Source organism: Pan troglodytes, chromosome 8 (assembly GCF_028858775.2).
Source record: "Pan troglodytes isolate AG18354 chromosome 8, NHGRI_mPanTro3-v2.0_pri, whole genome shotgun sequence".
Taxonomy (NCBI): domain Eukaryota; kingdom Metazoa; phylum Chordata; class Mammalia; order Primates; family Hominidae; genus Pan; species Pan troglodytes.
In genome coordinates, this window is record NC_072406.2 from 145,801,484 (window position 1) to 145,817,412 (window position 15,929).

A 15,929-nucleotide genomic window follows, 5' to 3' on the forward strand; every position below is an offset into this window, starting at 1 on the left:
GGTTTCTGAAATGCTTCTCACAGTCTTGGCAATTTCAAGATGCCACTGGAGTATTATAGGATGTCTCCATGCCATGATTGTCCTTAAAATCTCAGAAACAGATGCTAGAAAATTACTTTAAAAGATGTTGCATAAGTGGAAGTTACTGATTCTCTCCTTATCTAGTGCTCTGTGGAGGGACACAATCAAGGAGGAACTTCTGCCTCTGAAAATTACAGGCGATCCCACAGCATTCCTGGAGCTTGGAAGGGCTGGAAAGACACGGTCTGCCGAAGACTGAGGCTAAATTAGAACCTCAGGGAATGCTGTCCTCCTCCACACTCCATAATCTCACTGACAAGCATCATATAAAAATATCAGTGGAATAGAGCTGGTGGAGCTGCAAGAGAGAGCCTCTCTCCCAGGAGCAAAGGGAGAGCGAAAGCGATGCATGCAGACAAACTCGAAGTATGTCTAGGGGAATCAGGAGCTGCTGGTACATGTTCACACAGAAACAACAAACTTGCGACTCAGCCTAACCCACATTAAGATGAGCACAAGCCCCCACACATAAAGAACTAGCAAAATAAAATGTGTGCTCTTCTCAAAGCATAAAACACTTTTGACCTTAGTATCTACTGTCTTACACAAGATGTCCAGTATGCAAAAAAGCAAGGAAAAACAGAAGACATAAAAGAATCATTACTGCTAGACTCGGATATGACACAGGTGGCGGAACTATCAGAAAGGGAATTTAAAACAACTCAGTAATATGCTAATGGTCCTAATGAAAAAGACAGACCATACGCAAGATCAGGTAGGTCATTTTAGCAGAGAGCTGGAAACTATAAACATGAACGTCATGGGAACAATAGAAATTTTAAACCACAGCACTAGAGAAGAAAAATGCCTTCAAAAGGCTCATCAGGAAACTGGCACAGCTCAGGAAAGACTAAATTAACTTGAAGATAGAGCAATAGAAACTGTAGGACTCCATTTACATGAAATAGCCAGAATAGGTCAATTCCTAAAGACAGAACACAGACTGGTGATTGCCAGGGACTAGGAGCATGGAGAAATGGAGAGAAGCTGCTTGATGGGTATGAGGTTTTATTCTGGAATGATGAGGATGTTTTGGAAGCAGAGGTGGTGGTTGCACAATATTGTGTATGTACGAAATGCCACTGAGCTGTTCACTTTAAAATGATCCATTTTCTGTTAAGTGAATTTCACCTCAATACATTTTAAAAAATAATAAATGGGAAAATTAATGTAATTTTCTGTATTAACAGGCTGAATAAGAAAAATTATATCGTCTTTTCAAAAAATACTGTAAAAACAATAAAATTCATCCTCCATTCCCACTAAAAAGTCACAGCACTCTAGGAATAGAAAAGAATGTCCCTACCTTAACAAAGGGCAACTACAAAAACTTACGGCTAACATCATACTTGAAGATAAGTGGGTAAATGCTTTCCCCCAAGACTGGAAAAAATGTCAACAGTTTCCTCTCGCACCACTTGTATTAGTGTGCTCTCACGCTGCTAATACAGACATACCTGACACTGGCTAATTTATAAACGAAAGAGGTTTAATGCACTCACAGTTTCACGTGGCTGCGGAAGCCTCATGGTCATGGTGGAAGGCGATGGAGGAGCAAAGTCACATCTCACATGGTGGTAGGTAAGAGAGCTTGTGCAGGGGAACTCCCATCTGTAAAACCATCAGATCTCGTGAGATTTATTCACTACTGTGAGAACAGTCTGGGGGAAACTGCCCCCCGATTCAGTGATCTCCACCTGGCCCTACCCTTGACATGTGGGGATTATTACAATTCAAGGAGAGAGTTGGGTGGGGACACAGCCAAACCATATCACCACTCCTATTCGATACTGTGCAGTAAGTCAAGAAAAAGAAATAAAAGGCAGGCAGATTGGAGAAGAAGAAATAAATCTGTTTTCATTCATAGGTTATATAATTATCTATATAGAAATCCCTACATATTTACCCCCCAAAAGCTACTGGAACTAATAAATGGGTTTAGCAAGACTAGAATATAAAGTTAATGTACAAAAGGCAATTGTATTCCTATGTACCAGCAATGAATAACTAGATAGGAAACTAGAATTTTTAAATAAAATTAAATGTTTAAAAAACATTTACGATAGCAACATATGAAGCACTTAGATATTAATTTAATAAAATATATGCAGGACATGTCATGTTCATGGGTTGGAAAAGATTCTTGTTAGTGCATCAATTGTCCCCAGTTTTATCTATAAATTCAATGCTATTCTAATCAATATCTTAGCAATCAGATATTGATCAAATAATTCTAAAATTTATGCAGAAAGGCAAAGGAACTAGAATGGTCAAAACAACTGTGAAAAAGAACAAAGTTGTAGGACTCTCATTACCTAATTTATTCCCGCTGCCCAATTTAAAGATGTAAACTGGGTAGCGAGAGTCCTTCAGCTTGAGGTACAGTAAAAAAGAGTATGATTTTGGTGAAAGACAAAGACAAGTTAATGGGTCAGGATAGACAGCCCAGAAATAGACCCAGACAAATATACCTGAGTTTTTACATAGGTGCAGTAGCAACCTGATGGACAAAGGGTAGTCTTTTCAACAAACAGTGCTGGGAAAATCGAGTGTCCACATGCAAAACAAATAAACCTTGACATATACGTCATACTTCATTAAAAATTAAACTTTCCCAGTGCTTTGGGAGACCAAGGTGGGAATATCGCTTGAGGCCAGGAGTTCCAGACCGGCCTGGGCTACATAGTGAGACCCTGTCTCTAAAAAAAAAAAAAAAATTAACCAGGCTTGGCACGCACCTGTAGTCCCAGCTACTTGGGAGGCTGAGGTGGGAGGATTGCTTGAGCCTAGGAGATTGAGGCTGCAGTGAGCCAAGATCTCACCTCTGCACTCCAGCCTGGGCAATAGAGGGAGACTGTGTCTCAAACACACACACACACACCACCTGGTTTTTCTTTTTTTTAAAAAAAATTAACAAGATAAAAGTAGGGAAGGCAGGAGACCTTTGAGCCCGAGAGTTTCTATCCTGAACTTTGATTGTAAGGATGTTTTAATTCAGGTGATATTTGGACATACGTATGCAACTTTAACACTGAATTATGCCAACATTCATGACTTTTCTTTAAATTCTCTTAAGCTATTTAATATCTTATCACGTTTTTACACAGAGTAGTTGAACTGTCTGACTTTTTTGCACTTTAATTTTACATTAATGGTTTTAATCTAGATTAGTTTCTCCATTTAGATTATCCAATGAAGATTTGGTTCCTTAGTTTTTTTGTGGGGGGTTCATATCCATTATTTTTAACTCATTATGACTTCTGCCAATGTGAATTTTCCTTTGTGGCCAATATTTCTTCCAATCCTATATTTAAAGGAAAAACTTTATTAGACAAATTAAATTTAACAGAGTTTAATTAGGCCAGAATAGGCTCAGAGAGACTGCAGTGGAGCCACGTGGTGGAAGATTTATGAACAGAAAAGAAATGTAGAGAAAATGAAAATGAGGTCTAGAAACAGCTGGATTGTTGACAGCTCTGTGTTTGCCGTATTTGAACACAGTTTGAACAGTTGCCTGCTCTCAATTTCTGTACAGCCTCGTCACCGATGGTCTGCATACCACACTCTAGGGAGCACTGTGCTAGGCCATACAGTAAGTTCAGTAAACTGTACAAAATTTATATACACACCACATTCTCTGACAACAATGGAATTAAATTAGACATCAGTAAAAGTATAAACTAACAATCTTCATAAAATTATTTTATTTTTAGCTGTGATATTGGCATTGTAAGTAGTTTGAGAGAGATTAGAGAGAGTAAGGTCTTAACTCTAAAGATGCAACAAAATTAACTGCATTTTGACCATTGTTGAATTTGAGTGTTAGCTATGTGGGGGTGCTTTATCTTTCTCTCACTGTTTTTTCACATTTGAAATTTTCTCTAATTAAAAAATAATTTCTATATATTTTGAAAAATACCCCATTTGCACAAGAATCATGAATCAAGGGATGGAGATTAAGAAAGCACACAGAGCTCAGTGAATAATGGAACCGTTAAATATCAGCACTTGAGGAAACAGTAACAGAAGATCTTACAGATAAATATATAATCATAAGTCCTTGTACTAAGAAAGACGGACTGAAAATTAATAAGCCAAATGTCCAACTGAAACTAAGCAGCATACTGGACCCAAAGAAGGGCAAGGGGCAAGATAACAAAGGCAGAAATCATGAAATACAAAATAGTGAGGAAATACAGAGGAACACAACCAAGGCTTGCTCTTTGAAAAAGATTAATAAAGTAGAGAAACTGCTTCTGAGACTACTTAAGCACAAAAAAGCACAAATAAACAATGTTTGGGATGTAAAAGGAACATAATGATAAATACAACCATGATTGTAAACATAAGACAATACTAAAACAAATTTATGTGAATAAATTTGACAGCTTACAAGAAATCACAATTCCTAGAAAAAATGTAGTTTTCATAATCAATTCAAGAAGTGTAGAGCCTGACCAGTTATGCTACTCTTAAATACATTGAATTATTAATTCTAAATGTTTTCACAAATAAAAATACCATATGGTTTCAAAAGTGAGTTCTTCTAAACCTGTTAGATCATTTCAATCTTACATAAACTCTTCAAAAGGATCAAATATGAATGAATGGTCATCAAATCATTCTTTGGAGCCTGGATAATTTTGATATTCAACACAGAGAAAGACAGAAGAGAAAACTATGGGCCAGCCTCATACTGAACATAGATGCAAAAATCCAAAACAACCTGTGAGTAAACCAAATGCAGCTGCCAGCCAGCCCTTCCTCTGGGTGCAAATCCGTCAATACATTAAAAAGACAAAGTGTCAGGACCAAACTGTGTTTATTCCAGGGTCTCAACAGTGGTTCAACAGTGGAGAATATATAAATTTATTCACCACTTTCACAAATTAAAGGGGAAAATCATCTGAACATTTCAAAAGAAGCATTTAGTACAATTCAACATCTATTATTAACTTAAAAATTCTTAGTAGACTAGAAATAAAAGGTAATTTCCTTAAACTCAAAAAGTATACCTATCAAAACCTTACAATAAACATCATTCATAAAGGGGCAATGGCTACTGAGCGTCCTCTTAGAGAACTTCTGAGATATTTCCCATTAAAATAAAAATCAAGGCAACAGTGTACTGAGGCTCTGCTTGTGCAATAAGACAAGAAAAAGAAATTACAGGAATAAAGATTGAAAGATATAAAGCAAAACTCTCCTTGGTCACAGACGACAGGATGGTCTACTGAGAAACCACAAAAGAATCTGCACAGAAATTACTGGAAATAAGAGAGTTTAGGAAGGGGGCTGCCTCTAGGATCAATAAGCAAAAATCATTTGTATTGCTATACACTAGCAATAAATAGTTGGAAAACATAATTTATCAAGAACTCTGCTTAGAAAACTCAACGTTAACTAAGAGTAAGGTTAACAAAAATGTGTACAATTTACATGCGGAAAATTATAAAATTTATTGAAAACATTTTAAAATGGCCTAAATAAATGGAAACAGATTCCACATCATGGATAGGAAAAATCAGTATTTTAAAGATATTTAATTCACAGAGTTTATGTGATTCTGATCAAAATCTCAAAAGACTTTTTGAGGAAATTTAACTGAGTCTTAAAATTTGTATGGAAGAACAAAGACCCAAGGCACTCTTGAAATAAAAAACGGTGGTGGGACTCGAGGTATTGCTCCTCACAAGAGGGCATTAGCTGCGGGGGTGTGCCTGCAGACCCTGACCCAAACGATGGATGAATAAAACGTACACTGACACAGAGATATTCTGCTTTGCCAGTCCAGCTCAGTGTCCGACAGCCTACACACCAAGAGAGGTTTGTCACTGTGGCTGGCTCTGAGCAGCTTGCACTTCAGGCATTTATTTAGTATACGCTTAACAACAGAAGCTCTGAGTCAACACACTTGTGGATAATTAACATGGTTAAGACGGTAGTTCTATGAATGATTAAAGCTCAGGTACCACGGTTTAAATACCATTAGGGGGCAATTTCCCTGGTCAACCTCCTCCGCACCAAGAGGGCCATCTGGCTCAAAGGTTAGTTAATGGAGGTAGGGTAAACAGACTTTAACTGGGGAAGCCTCTATTGTCCCTAGTATTTACCCTATGACCTAATGCTCTAAGGTAAGAACCTGCTGCCTTCAGCCTGTTCAATTATTACAAGCTATGTAACCTTTCAGCCTTCCAAAAAGGTTTGTGACTATTCCCTATAACTTTCCCTAATATTTCCCTTTAATATTTCTGCCACCATCCTGAGTGAATCACCACAGGACTTGCACTATTTGATATCAATACTACTATAAAGCTATATTAATTAAAATGCTATGGCATTGGACCAGGGAGAGACAGGCCTCTGATGCATCCCCTGTGTAAGAACTTTGTCTTGTTCTGGAAGATGATTTGGGGATCAGAGACAGGATCCTGGGACAATTCATATCTATATGGGAAAACAAACTTCCTTAGTCCTTACTATGTACAAAAATAAATTCTACATAGATTTAGGGCATAAATGGGAACAGTAAAACCTTATAAATAAGCAGTTATCTTTATCATCTTTCTGGCTAGGAAAGGATTTTTCTTTTTGAGTCATGGTCTCACTCCAACACCCAGGCTGGAAGAAGGGATTTTTTTAAGCTCAAAAAGTGCTAATCCAAAAATGCAAGACTGATAACTTGAGAACATCTGTTGATAAAAAGAATGCCATAAATAGTATAGAAAAGTAACCTAAAGAATGGAAAAAATTATTGCAACACATAGAACTGAGGACGGATCAGAATAAAGCATTCCTGCAAACAATGAGAGACCAAAACCCCAAGGGAAGAGGAGAGCAAAATACATAAAATACATGAGTAGGCATTTCAGAGAAAAGTATGTATAATTTTGACGAGAGAGAGAGAGAGAGAAGGAGAGAAAGTTTCTCTACTTTATAATCAGGGAAATGCAAAATGGGACCACAGTTAAATATCATTTTATATTGACTAAATGGGAAAATATTAAGAAATTTATTAGTACATACTGTTGGGAATAACAGGAACACTTAGACACCACTGGAAGCAGGTAAATGGTTCAAATACTTGGAAAACAATCTGGTTCCATGTCTATTAGGTTGCCCAGGTATACACTTGGCCTAGAGATATTCTTACACAGTGCTCCAGGAATCATGTTCAAAAATGTTCCTAGTCTGCAGTAGCAAAACCTTGGGAATAATCGGACAGGACAGTGGTTAAACAAAGTGCCACATATTCATATCTGTGGAGTCACAAAGTCGAGGAACTGCAGCAACACCTCACGACGTGGTAACGAAAAACGATGAGCAAAAAAATTCAAGCCTCCGGGAATATAAATGTTATGAAATCCCTTTAAAAATCCAATTACACAATATAAAAAAGAAAATCACAGGGAACATTCAAAGCACAATTCGGGACAGCGGCTACCTCTGGAGGGAGGCAGTTGGATGTGAGAGCTTCTGGTAGACGCAGCTTGAATGAGATGTTGTTTGGGGTTGGGAGTGGGCTGCCTGGTGTTCCTACGTCACCACACTTGATAGTTAACAGAAGCCTTTCACACGTTTTTTCCTGTGTCTCAAACGGGGTACCAGGAGCCTCAGGGAAACGGCGCAGGCGCCTCCCCGGTGGCTTCTCTCTGGCGCCCTCTGGTGGGCGAGGCCCAGGTGAGCGGGGTCCCCTCGGGGCCTCAGGGAGCCGCAGCCCCAGCGGAACCAGGAGGGCGCCCTCCTCCGCCCAGCCGCGCTGCCACTTCCGGGTTGTTTGCTCCCGGAGCCATAACTGCAGCTCAGCGTGCGGGCAGAGCCGGCTGACAGGAGACAGGACACAGCACAGAGCCCCGCGCCCTCTGAGGCGGGAGGCTTCGTTCCTGCACCAGCGTGGCTTGCCCTTTGGACGCGGCGAGGTTGTGTGTTCTCTGCTTTTGTTTTACTTGGAACAGATGTTTGGCTTTTGTCAAGGTCGTTATTTCCAGTGAAGTATGGCATCGAACATCAGATACTTGCCCACACAAATGTCTGTTTTAAGGTTCTCAACCCTTTTGACAATACAAAACAAGAGGAAGTTTCCGGGGGAAAGCCCTCAAATCAGCCATTCTGAGCATGTTTTCAGCCCCATCCGTACTCTCCTCCCTTCTTATCCAGAGCCTTTTGGGTGCCCAGAAGAGTAATATTCTTCTGCCTCGTAGCTCTGTGGTCCAAGGGTTTATGGCTACTGATTATCCTCCTAGAGCACTTCTGAGATGTTTTATGCTTCCTACTTGTGAGTGTGAAGGGAGGAGAGGCAAGTTTGCTGTCAGTCTGACAACATGTTTTTGCCACGTGATCTGCCACTGAAGAGAAGTTGGCTATGGAGGGAGGTCAAGTAGCCCAGGGAGGTGGGCATTCCAAGTGTACCTCCTCGTGCAGCCCACCCTCTCCACATAAAATTGGGTCCTGATTTTATGTGGAAGATGTTGTGCGTCTAGGAGCAGGAATCCATGGAAGACAGGATATGATATAGAAGAAACAGGCAAAGGGACTGGTACAGCATATATTTGAGGGCAAATAATCACTCGATAGGTGGCTGAAAATATGAATGCCTTCGATAAAAATTAATGTATAAAACAGAAGAAAGTATATTTGAACAAATTTAAAACTAATATTCTAAAACTAAAATTCCTGAGATTTGGGGTAGAGTGTATATTGCAAGAGAAGTAGAGAAGAACAGTATGCTAAGGTCCCTCCTTGTTCAGATCAGAAGATATTGACAAATTATTCAAGTGAATAAAAAAACTATAGGTCTATATGTGTTTTCAGATTCAAGGGTAACCACTGGTAGAATAACAACAGGATTCCAAATCATCAATCAAAAAGAACAAACAAAAAATGATCAATCCAAACATAGGGAAAGGAAACACACATACACACATACATATACATACATACACACATGCACACACACATGCACACACATACACACGCGTACACACACACATACATTCACATCATAACAGCCAAATTTAGTGATCGTGATAAATATGACCGTTTAATTCTATAAAAAGGAAAAACTGTCTGTTTATGTCAAAGCTATAGAATGTTTACAGGACACCTATCAAGAACAAAAATAACATAAAGATACTTTAAATATTATGATGAGCAAAGATAGACCAGGGAAATACTACGAAAAGCAAACACATGTAGCAACAGTTATCAGGGGAGTCAAAAAGATGTTTATATAACAGTAAAAGGTACAATTAGAAGATTAATTGCCAATTTTTAATACATATTAACATATCTGAGTAGATTTTTAAAATAAAAGATAATGTAATAAAACACGATTCTAGTCAGAGAAATCAAGGCACCTTACCTAGAAATGACAAGATCACATAGATCTTTTCTAAAGGCGACTTTTTTTTTTTTTTTTTTTTTTTGAGACGGAGTCTCGCTCTGTCGCCCAGGCTGTACTGCAGTGGTGAGATCTTGGCTCACTGCAAGCTCCGCCTCCCGGGTTCACGCCATTCTCCTGCCTCAGCCTCCCGAGTAGCTGGGACTACAGGCGCCCGCCACTTTTTTGTACTTTTAGTAGAGAGGGGGTTTCACCGTGTTAGCCAGGATAGTCTCGATCTCCTGACTTCATGATCCTCCCGCCTCGGCATCCCAAAGTGCTGGGATTACAGGCGTGAGCCACCGTGCCCGGCCATAAAGGTGACTTTTAAATTAAAAATAATTGATGGGGAAGGTCTTTTAGAAAACATTGTCTAAATTCCAAAGGCCATAAAGGAAAAGTCTGAAAAGTTTAACTGTATAAAAATCTAATTTTCTACATGGGAAATCAAACAAGAGACTGGGAGGAACTTCCAAACCATCAAACATGAAAACAACTACTATTTATTTGAAAGACAAAGAGTCCTTAAAATCTGAGAGGAAATATGTAATATCCCAATATGAAAAGGGAAGGAATTGTTTCATTAAAAAACAAATTCAAATAAATAATCAGTAGATGAAAAGATGCTCTACTTCTTTATTGACCAGAGAAATGCAAATTAAAGTAATGACATATGAATTTTCAGTTATCGGTGACTGACAGTATCTAGTGTTGGAGAAGATGTGTAGAAATTGGCACTCCCATCCTACTGTGGGGGGTTTTAAGTGTTTCAACCTTTTGAGGAAGCAGTTTTATATACCTATTAACATTGTAAATCCACATATCCAGTGACCTAACCGTCCCACTCCCACAAAACTGACTTACAGAGATAGGTGCATGTCTGAACAAAGATACATCTACAGGGCACCATTGTGGCACCTTTGGTAACATAAATAGTTGGGGAAACCATTTGAATTGTTCATCAACTCAAAATAGACAAATTGTGAAATACAAAATGTAGTATGTGTGTGTATGTTTATATAAATTGTTTTTGAAGTTTGGAAGAATACACAGAATACTTATAACCATAGTATGGTACACACTATTGATTAGTAATCAATCCCATTCCTAATTCCCTTAATATTTTGACACATTCACTTAAAAAGTCTTTCCACTTTCCAGCCCCTCTTGCACAGAGGAGTGGTGACATTCTAACCAATAATTTAAAAAATCTCAGATTTTCTGGAAATTTCTTGGAAAGCTCTCATTTTCCTGATAAATAGGATAGACAAGAGAAGAACTTCTAGAATGGCAGGATAAGAAGCTCTGAAAATCTGTTCCTCCAGAACTGCAATGTGAACACCAGCTAAAGTGTTGAAAAATGAATGGAGCCTCAGAGACCTTTGGGACATCATCAAGGGTATCTAACAGGTACAATGGGAATCACAGAAAGAGAGAAAATAAGGGGACAAAAATACTATTTGAAGAAATAATGGGTGTAAATTCCCCAAATTTGATTAAAAAGATCCATCTACATATCCAAAAGCTTAATAAATGAATATTCATTTATTGTCATTTATTCATTTATTCTCAAAATAGAATAAATGAAAGGAGAGCCATACCTGCACACACTGTAGTCAAACAATCAAAGGGAAACTGGGAGTCCTGGAAGCAGCAAGAGTGAGATGAGTCGTCAGGTAAATCAGCCCTTGATAAAATAGCAGGAACCTGTTCACCCGAAACCGAAATGAGTCGTCAGGTAAATCAGCCCTCGATAAAATAGCAGGAACCTGTTCACCCAAAACCGAAATGAGTCGTCAGGTAAATCAGCCCTCGATAAAATAGCAGGAACCTGTTCACCCGAAACCAAAATGAGTTGTCAGGTAAATCAGCCCTTGATAAAATAGCAGCGCCTGTTCACCTGAAACCAAAATGAGTTGTCAGGTAAATCAGCCCTTGATAAAATAGCAGCGCCTGTTCACCTGAAACCGAAATGAGTTGTCAGGTAAATCAGCCCTTGATAAAATAACAGCACTTGTTGACCAGAAGCCACAGGACCAGCAGGCAGTGAGATGACACAGTCAGGGCACTAAAGGAAAACACTGCTAACCAAGAATTCTATATCCAGAAAACATTCTTCCAAAAAGAGAGAAGTATTACAGCTCTTTAGAATTTGTCTAGCAGGTTTTCTGGTACCCTCCCCCATTAATTTATTAATTAAAATTTAAAATATGTCAGCCTTTTGGCTAAGATCAAATGTCAAAAAGAAAGAGAAATTAAGACATTCTTGGATAAACAACACCGAGAGAATTCACAAGCCTGTCATAAGAAATACTAAAGGAAGTCTCTTGGGTCAAAGTCAAAGAACACTAGTGACTCAAATGCACATTATACACAGAATTAAAGTAACTGCCAAAAAGTATTTTAGTAGGTACAAAATTAAAACTGCAAATAATAAAAAGAGAATTAGCAGAATCTTTCCTTCTCAATGGGGTTTAAAATATGGAAGCTGCCTTTGTAGGGTGAATTTGGGACTCGCAGTTTCCACTTCACCCACTTTCGTGTTGTTTACATTTGTTAAAAGGAGATATTTTACTTCCCCAATTAAAATTATCTTTCTAATCTTTATAAACAATTATTTAATTTCAGTAAATCTTCTCTATATTGCTTTACTAGTGAGTTCTATTAAAATTTTGAAGCACAGAAAATTCCCCTACAGTATAAAGTATCCCCAGTCACAGAGAAGACAGGGGTTTTGCAATGATTTCTAGAATAGTGCAATTTTTATGCAAGAACCTAATATAACACAAAAATTATAGCCCGATTTTATTTGTGGGTATAGATGCAAAATTACTAAAAATACTATTAACAAGTTGAATCCTTAGGGTGTTAAAAGAGTATCACTCCATGAACGAGTTGGTTGTGATGTGGAACTATGAGGTACTTTTATGATACAATATAAAAGTTTATGGTAATTTTATGGTACATTGTGAGACAGTGTTTTCTTCTAGCATCATACTAGCAGGTCTATGGAGAAAAATCACAGGATTGTCTCAATCAAAAAGAGATTTCATTAACCCAACTCTCATCCCTGATAAACACTGTTAGTTATCTAGAGAAAGAAGAAAATTGTCCCAATACAGTCACCTCTTTGCCACACCCAGCCAACAGCAGACGTGATGGAAGCCTGAAGAACACCCTGCCACAGGCACAGGCAGAGGCAGAGGCACAGGCACTCTGTCATCCTGATTATTTCACATTGTCACAGGCAGAGGCACAGGCAGAGGCACAGGCACTCTGTGGTCCTGATTATTTCACCTTGTCACAGGCCGAGGCACAGGCAGAGGCACAGGCACTCTGTGGTCCTGATTATTTCACCTTGTCACAGGCAGAGGCACAGGCACCCTGTCGTCCTGATTATTTAAGCTTGTCACAGGCAGAGGCACACATACTCTGTCATCCTGATTATTTAACCTTGTCCTAGAGTGTCCTGCCAATGTGACAGATGCAAAACAAATAAAAGCCCCAGCTTCTGAAAAGAAGCACACAGAAATGTCATTATTTTCAAATGAGGTGTTCCCGTATATAAAATTTGATGTTGGTCGGGCATCTAACAGTATTATGGCCAGAGGACTCAGACCACAGCTGCATCCCTGTGAAGCACAGACTCTCCAGGGCACGCGGGTCCCGCCTGGGATGTGCACACTCAGGTGAGCTGCACAGACAAGGCGTCCTCAGCCCAGGGGAGCCGGAGGCCTGCTCTGCCTCTCCACCCTGATGCTTCCTGTTCTCACCCCACCAAAGCCAAGGCTTCAATTTCAGCCTGCGGGGAGCTGACTCTGCTGCTCTCAAGCACTAGAAGAAGGAACCAGTAAGCGAGGAAACTTGTGGACCCCACTGGGTGTCTGTCCCAGCCAGGCCTGGCTGGGCCCACACAGGACAACAGGGTGCAGGGGTCTGGACAGCTGTTTCTGCCCAGGGAATTGTCCCTGCCACCTCACACTGGCCACTGGAAAGGAAAGACAGGAGGAGGGGGCAGGCTAACCCACCCGTGAGCCAGTCGAGTCTACATTGTCAGTTCTCACCTCGAGGGGTGCCAAAAACCAGAGGGAAGCAAAGGCCCCTGAAGCTTCTGCCAGAGGCCAACGCCCCTTCTTGGTTCAGGAGAGGTGCAGTGTTAGGTGCAGCACAACCAATGACTTGCTTATGTGGCTAATAAATTGTCAAGAGAAAAACTGGGTTAGAATGCAATATATAGTATGTAGTCTCATTTTTGTATAAATACAAGTATAGAATGGCATAACTCAAAATCCACAAGTGATTTGGTTGGATTGTAAATGACTTTTATTTTCTTCATTTCTCATCATATTTTCTATTATACATAAAGATTCATTGTTAATATAAAAGTACAAAATTGCAACCTATGAATTAAGAACTTCTATATATTGCCAGTTAGAAGACAGAATGAAAAACATTCTCTTCATTCTAACCACACACACAAAAAAGCTCCACAAAATACCTATGGACTACCTTCATAGAAGGTGGAAGAGGGTCTGTATGAAGAAAATAATTAATACATGAAAGAAGAAGCTAGTCAATGTGGAGCTCTATTGTGTCCCGGGATCAACAAAGACAAGATATCTTTAAAATCGTCTTCCAAATTTACCCTAATGTAAAACAAATCCAATAAAACTCTAATGTAATTTTTTAAGAATTTAAATTTGGAATAATTCCAAAGAACAATTTTTCTTAATTTTCTACAGCCAGAATATATACCTTTAAAAAAATGAAAACAGAGATTAACTTTCTCAGAATTGGTTGACTCTTTCTTTCCTTTTATTTTTCTTCCATGGAATTTTCCAGTTAACTTGAGAAAGTGGAATCGAATTCCGATGTTGAATTTTCCTTCTGGCCCCATTCATGTGGCAGGTGGTGATTCAGGTACTACTGGGGGTTGCTCAGACAAACCTCCTCATCAGACATCGAGAGGCTGTTGCACCAGGAGGGCCGGTACCGTGTCTAGAGGTGGTCGGCATGGGGTTGGAGTTGTATTACATAAACCCTACTCCAAACAAATGCATGGGGATGTGGCTGGAGTTCCCCGTTGTCTAACCAGTGCCAAAGGGCAGGACGGTACCTCACCCCACGTTCTTAACTATGGGTTGGCAACATGTTCCTGGATGTGTTTGCTGGCACAGTGACAGGTGCTAGCAACCAGGGTGTTGACACAGCCCAACTCCATCCTCACCAGGTCACTGGCTGGAACCCCTGGGGGCCACCATTGCGGGAATCAGCCTTTGAAACGATGGCCAACAGCAGCTAATAATAAACCAGTAATTTGGGATAGACGAGAAGCAAGAGGGCATTGGTTGGTGGGTCACCCTCCTTCTCAGAACACATTATAAAAAACCTTCCGTTTCCACAGGATTGTCCTCCCGGGCTGGCAGCAGGGCCCCAGCGGCACCATGTCTGCCCTCGGAGTCACCGTGGCCCTGCTGGTGTGGGCGGCCTTCCTCCTGCTGGTGTCCATGTGGAGGCAGGTGCACAGCAGCTGGAATCTGCCCCCAGGCCCTTTCCCGCTTCCCATCATCGGGAACCTCTTCCAGTTGGAATTGAAGAATATTCCCAAGTCCTTCACCCGGGTAAGAGAAATAGTGTTGATTTTAGGGAGAATAACTCAGGAATTGGATCTGGTATGTGTGTATTCAACTCATTTGCAGACAAATTGTGGTTGTTCAATACCAGCCTGTTGTGAATTATCTGAATTGATAGCATCCTGGAGCGACACTCAAAATGTGTCGCCTGTGGTGCAGCTGGAGCCCGGAGCCTGCGTGCCAGGCCCCGGAGGCCCCCGCCGGTGCCTTGTCCTGGGGCTGATGATGGGGAGGCCGGCGAGGCCGGGCTGCTGCGACGCCAGGATAACCGGGCTGGCGGCCAGATGCGCACTCGCTGGGCGTCAGCCTGTGTTTGCCAAAGCACGAGTTGAAACGTGAAGTGTTGGGCCAGCCCGTGTGGCACCAATACCTGCCGCCTACGACTGTTGTGAACACTGAATGGGCCAACAAATCTAAACGTTAAATGAACTGATAACGCCGTCAGCACGGAGCAGGCGCCGGGTGTTTGCGCTCTTGCGCGTGCGCTCTGTGGGGCGCAGGCTGGCGGCGGGCGGGGGTCGCCTGCTCCAGCTCGGGCTCCCGCGCCAGAACCGGGTCCAGAACCTTGATTCCGGAAGCGGGCAACGGGGTGGTTGGTGGGCGCGCCTGAGGGAAGGGACGTGAGGAGCCGGAGTCCGCGGAGTTGCCGCGGAGTTGTCCGCGGAGTCCAGGCGGGTGGGGAGCAGAGCAGCTGGAACCCCCCGAGCGCCCTGCAGACGCAGCAGCCTCTTGAGGGGAGGGTCTCCCCCACCTCGGGCTGGACAAAGACAGCTTCTCCCCACATCCCTCTGGGTTCTCTAGAGCAACAGCAATACCCGCCCGGCAGGGGTGTGGCT

The 15,929-nt window shown here is 41.0% G+C and overlaps 1 protein-coding gene, 1 long non-coding RNA gene and 1 pseudogene across 5 annotated transcripts in view; 2 read left to right on the forward strand and 1 right to left on the reverse strand.

The window, feature by feature from the left end:
* The window catches only part of LOC134807095 (uncharacterized), a 53,213-nt gene extending 44,015 nt beyond the window's left edge, over window positions 1-9,198 (reverse strand). The window contains exons 1-2 of the long non-coding RNA XR_010146732.1: window positions 7,526-9,198; window positions 1,584-1,692 (exon numbers count right to left, since the gene is read on the reverse strand). This is a non-coding gene — a long non-coding RNA (uncharacterized LOC134807095). The remainder of the gene's footprint in view (window positions 1-1,583; window positions 1,693-7,525) is intronic.
* The window catches only part of CYP2E1 (cytochrome P450 family 2 subfamily E member 1), a 46,461-nt gene that overhangs the window by 19,368 nt on the left and 11,164 nt on the right, over window positions 1-15,929 (forward strand). For 2 of the 4 annotated variants that reach the window (XM_063781207.1, XM_063781209.1), the window contains exons 2-4: window positions 10,723-10,870; window positions 14,303-14,380; window positions 14,865-15,081. In XM_063781207.1, the coding sequence (XP_063637277.1) occupies window positions 14,905-15,081 (177 nt within the window). In that variant the 5' untranslated portion in view covers window positions 10,723-10,870; window positions 14,303-14,380; window positions 14,865-14,904. The remainder of the gene's footprint in view (window positions 1-10,722; window positions 10,871-14,302; window positions 14,381-14,864; window positions 15,082-15,929) is intronic. The other 2 variants (XM_016919688.3, XM_063781208.1) reach the window with 2 other exon arrangements.
* Window positions 11,591-11,639, forward strand: LOC112204666 (U7 small nuclear RNA; annotated as a pseudogene).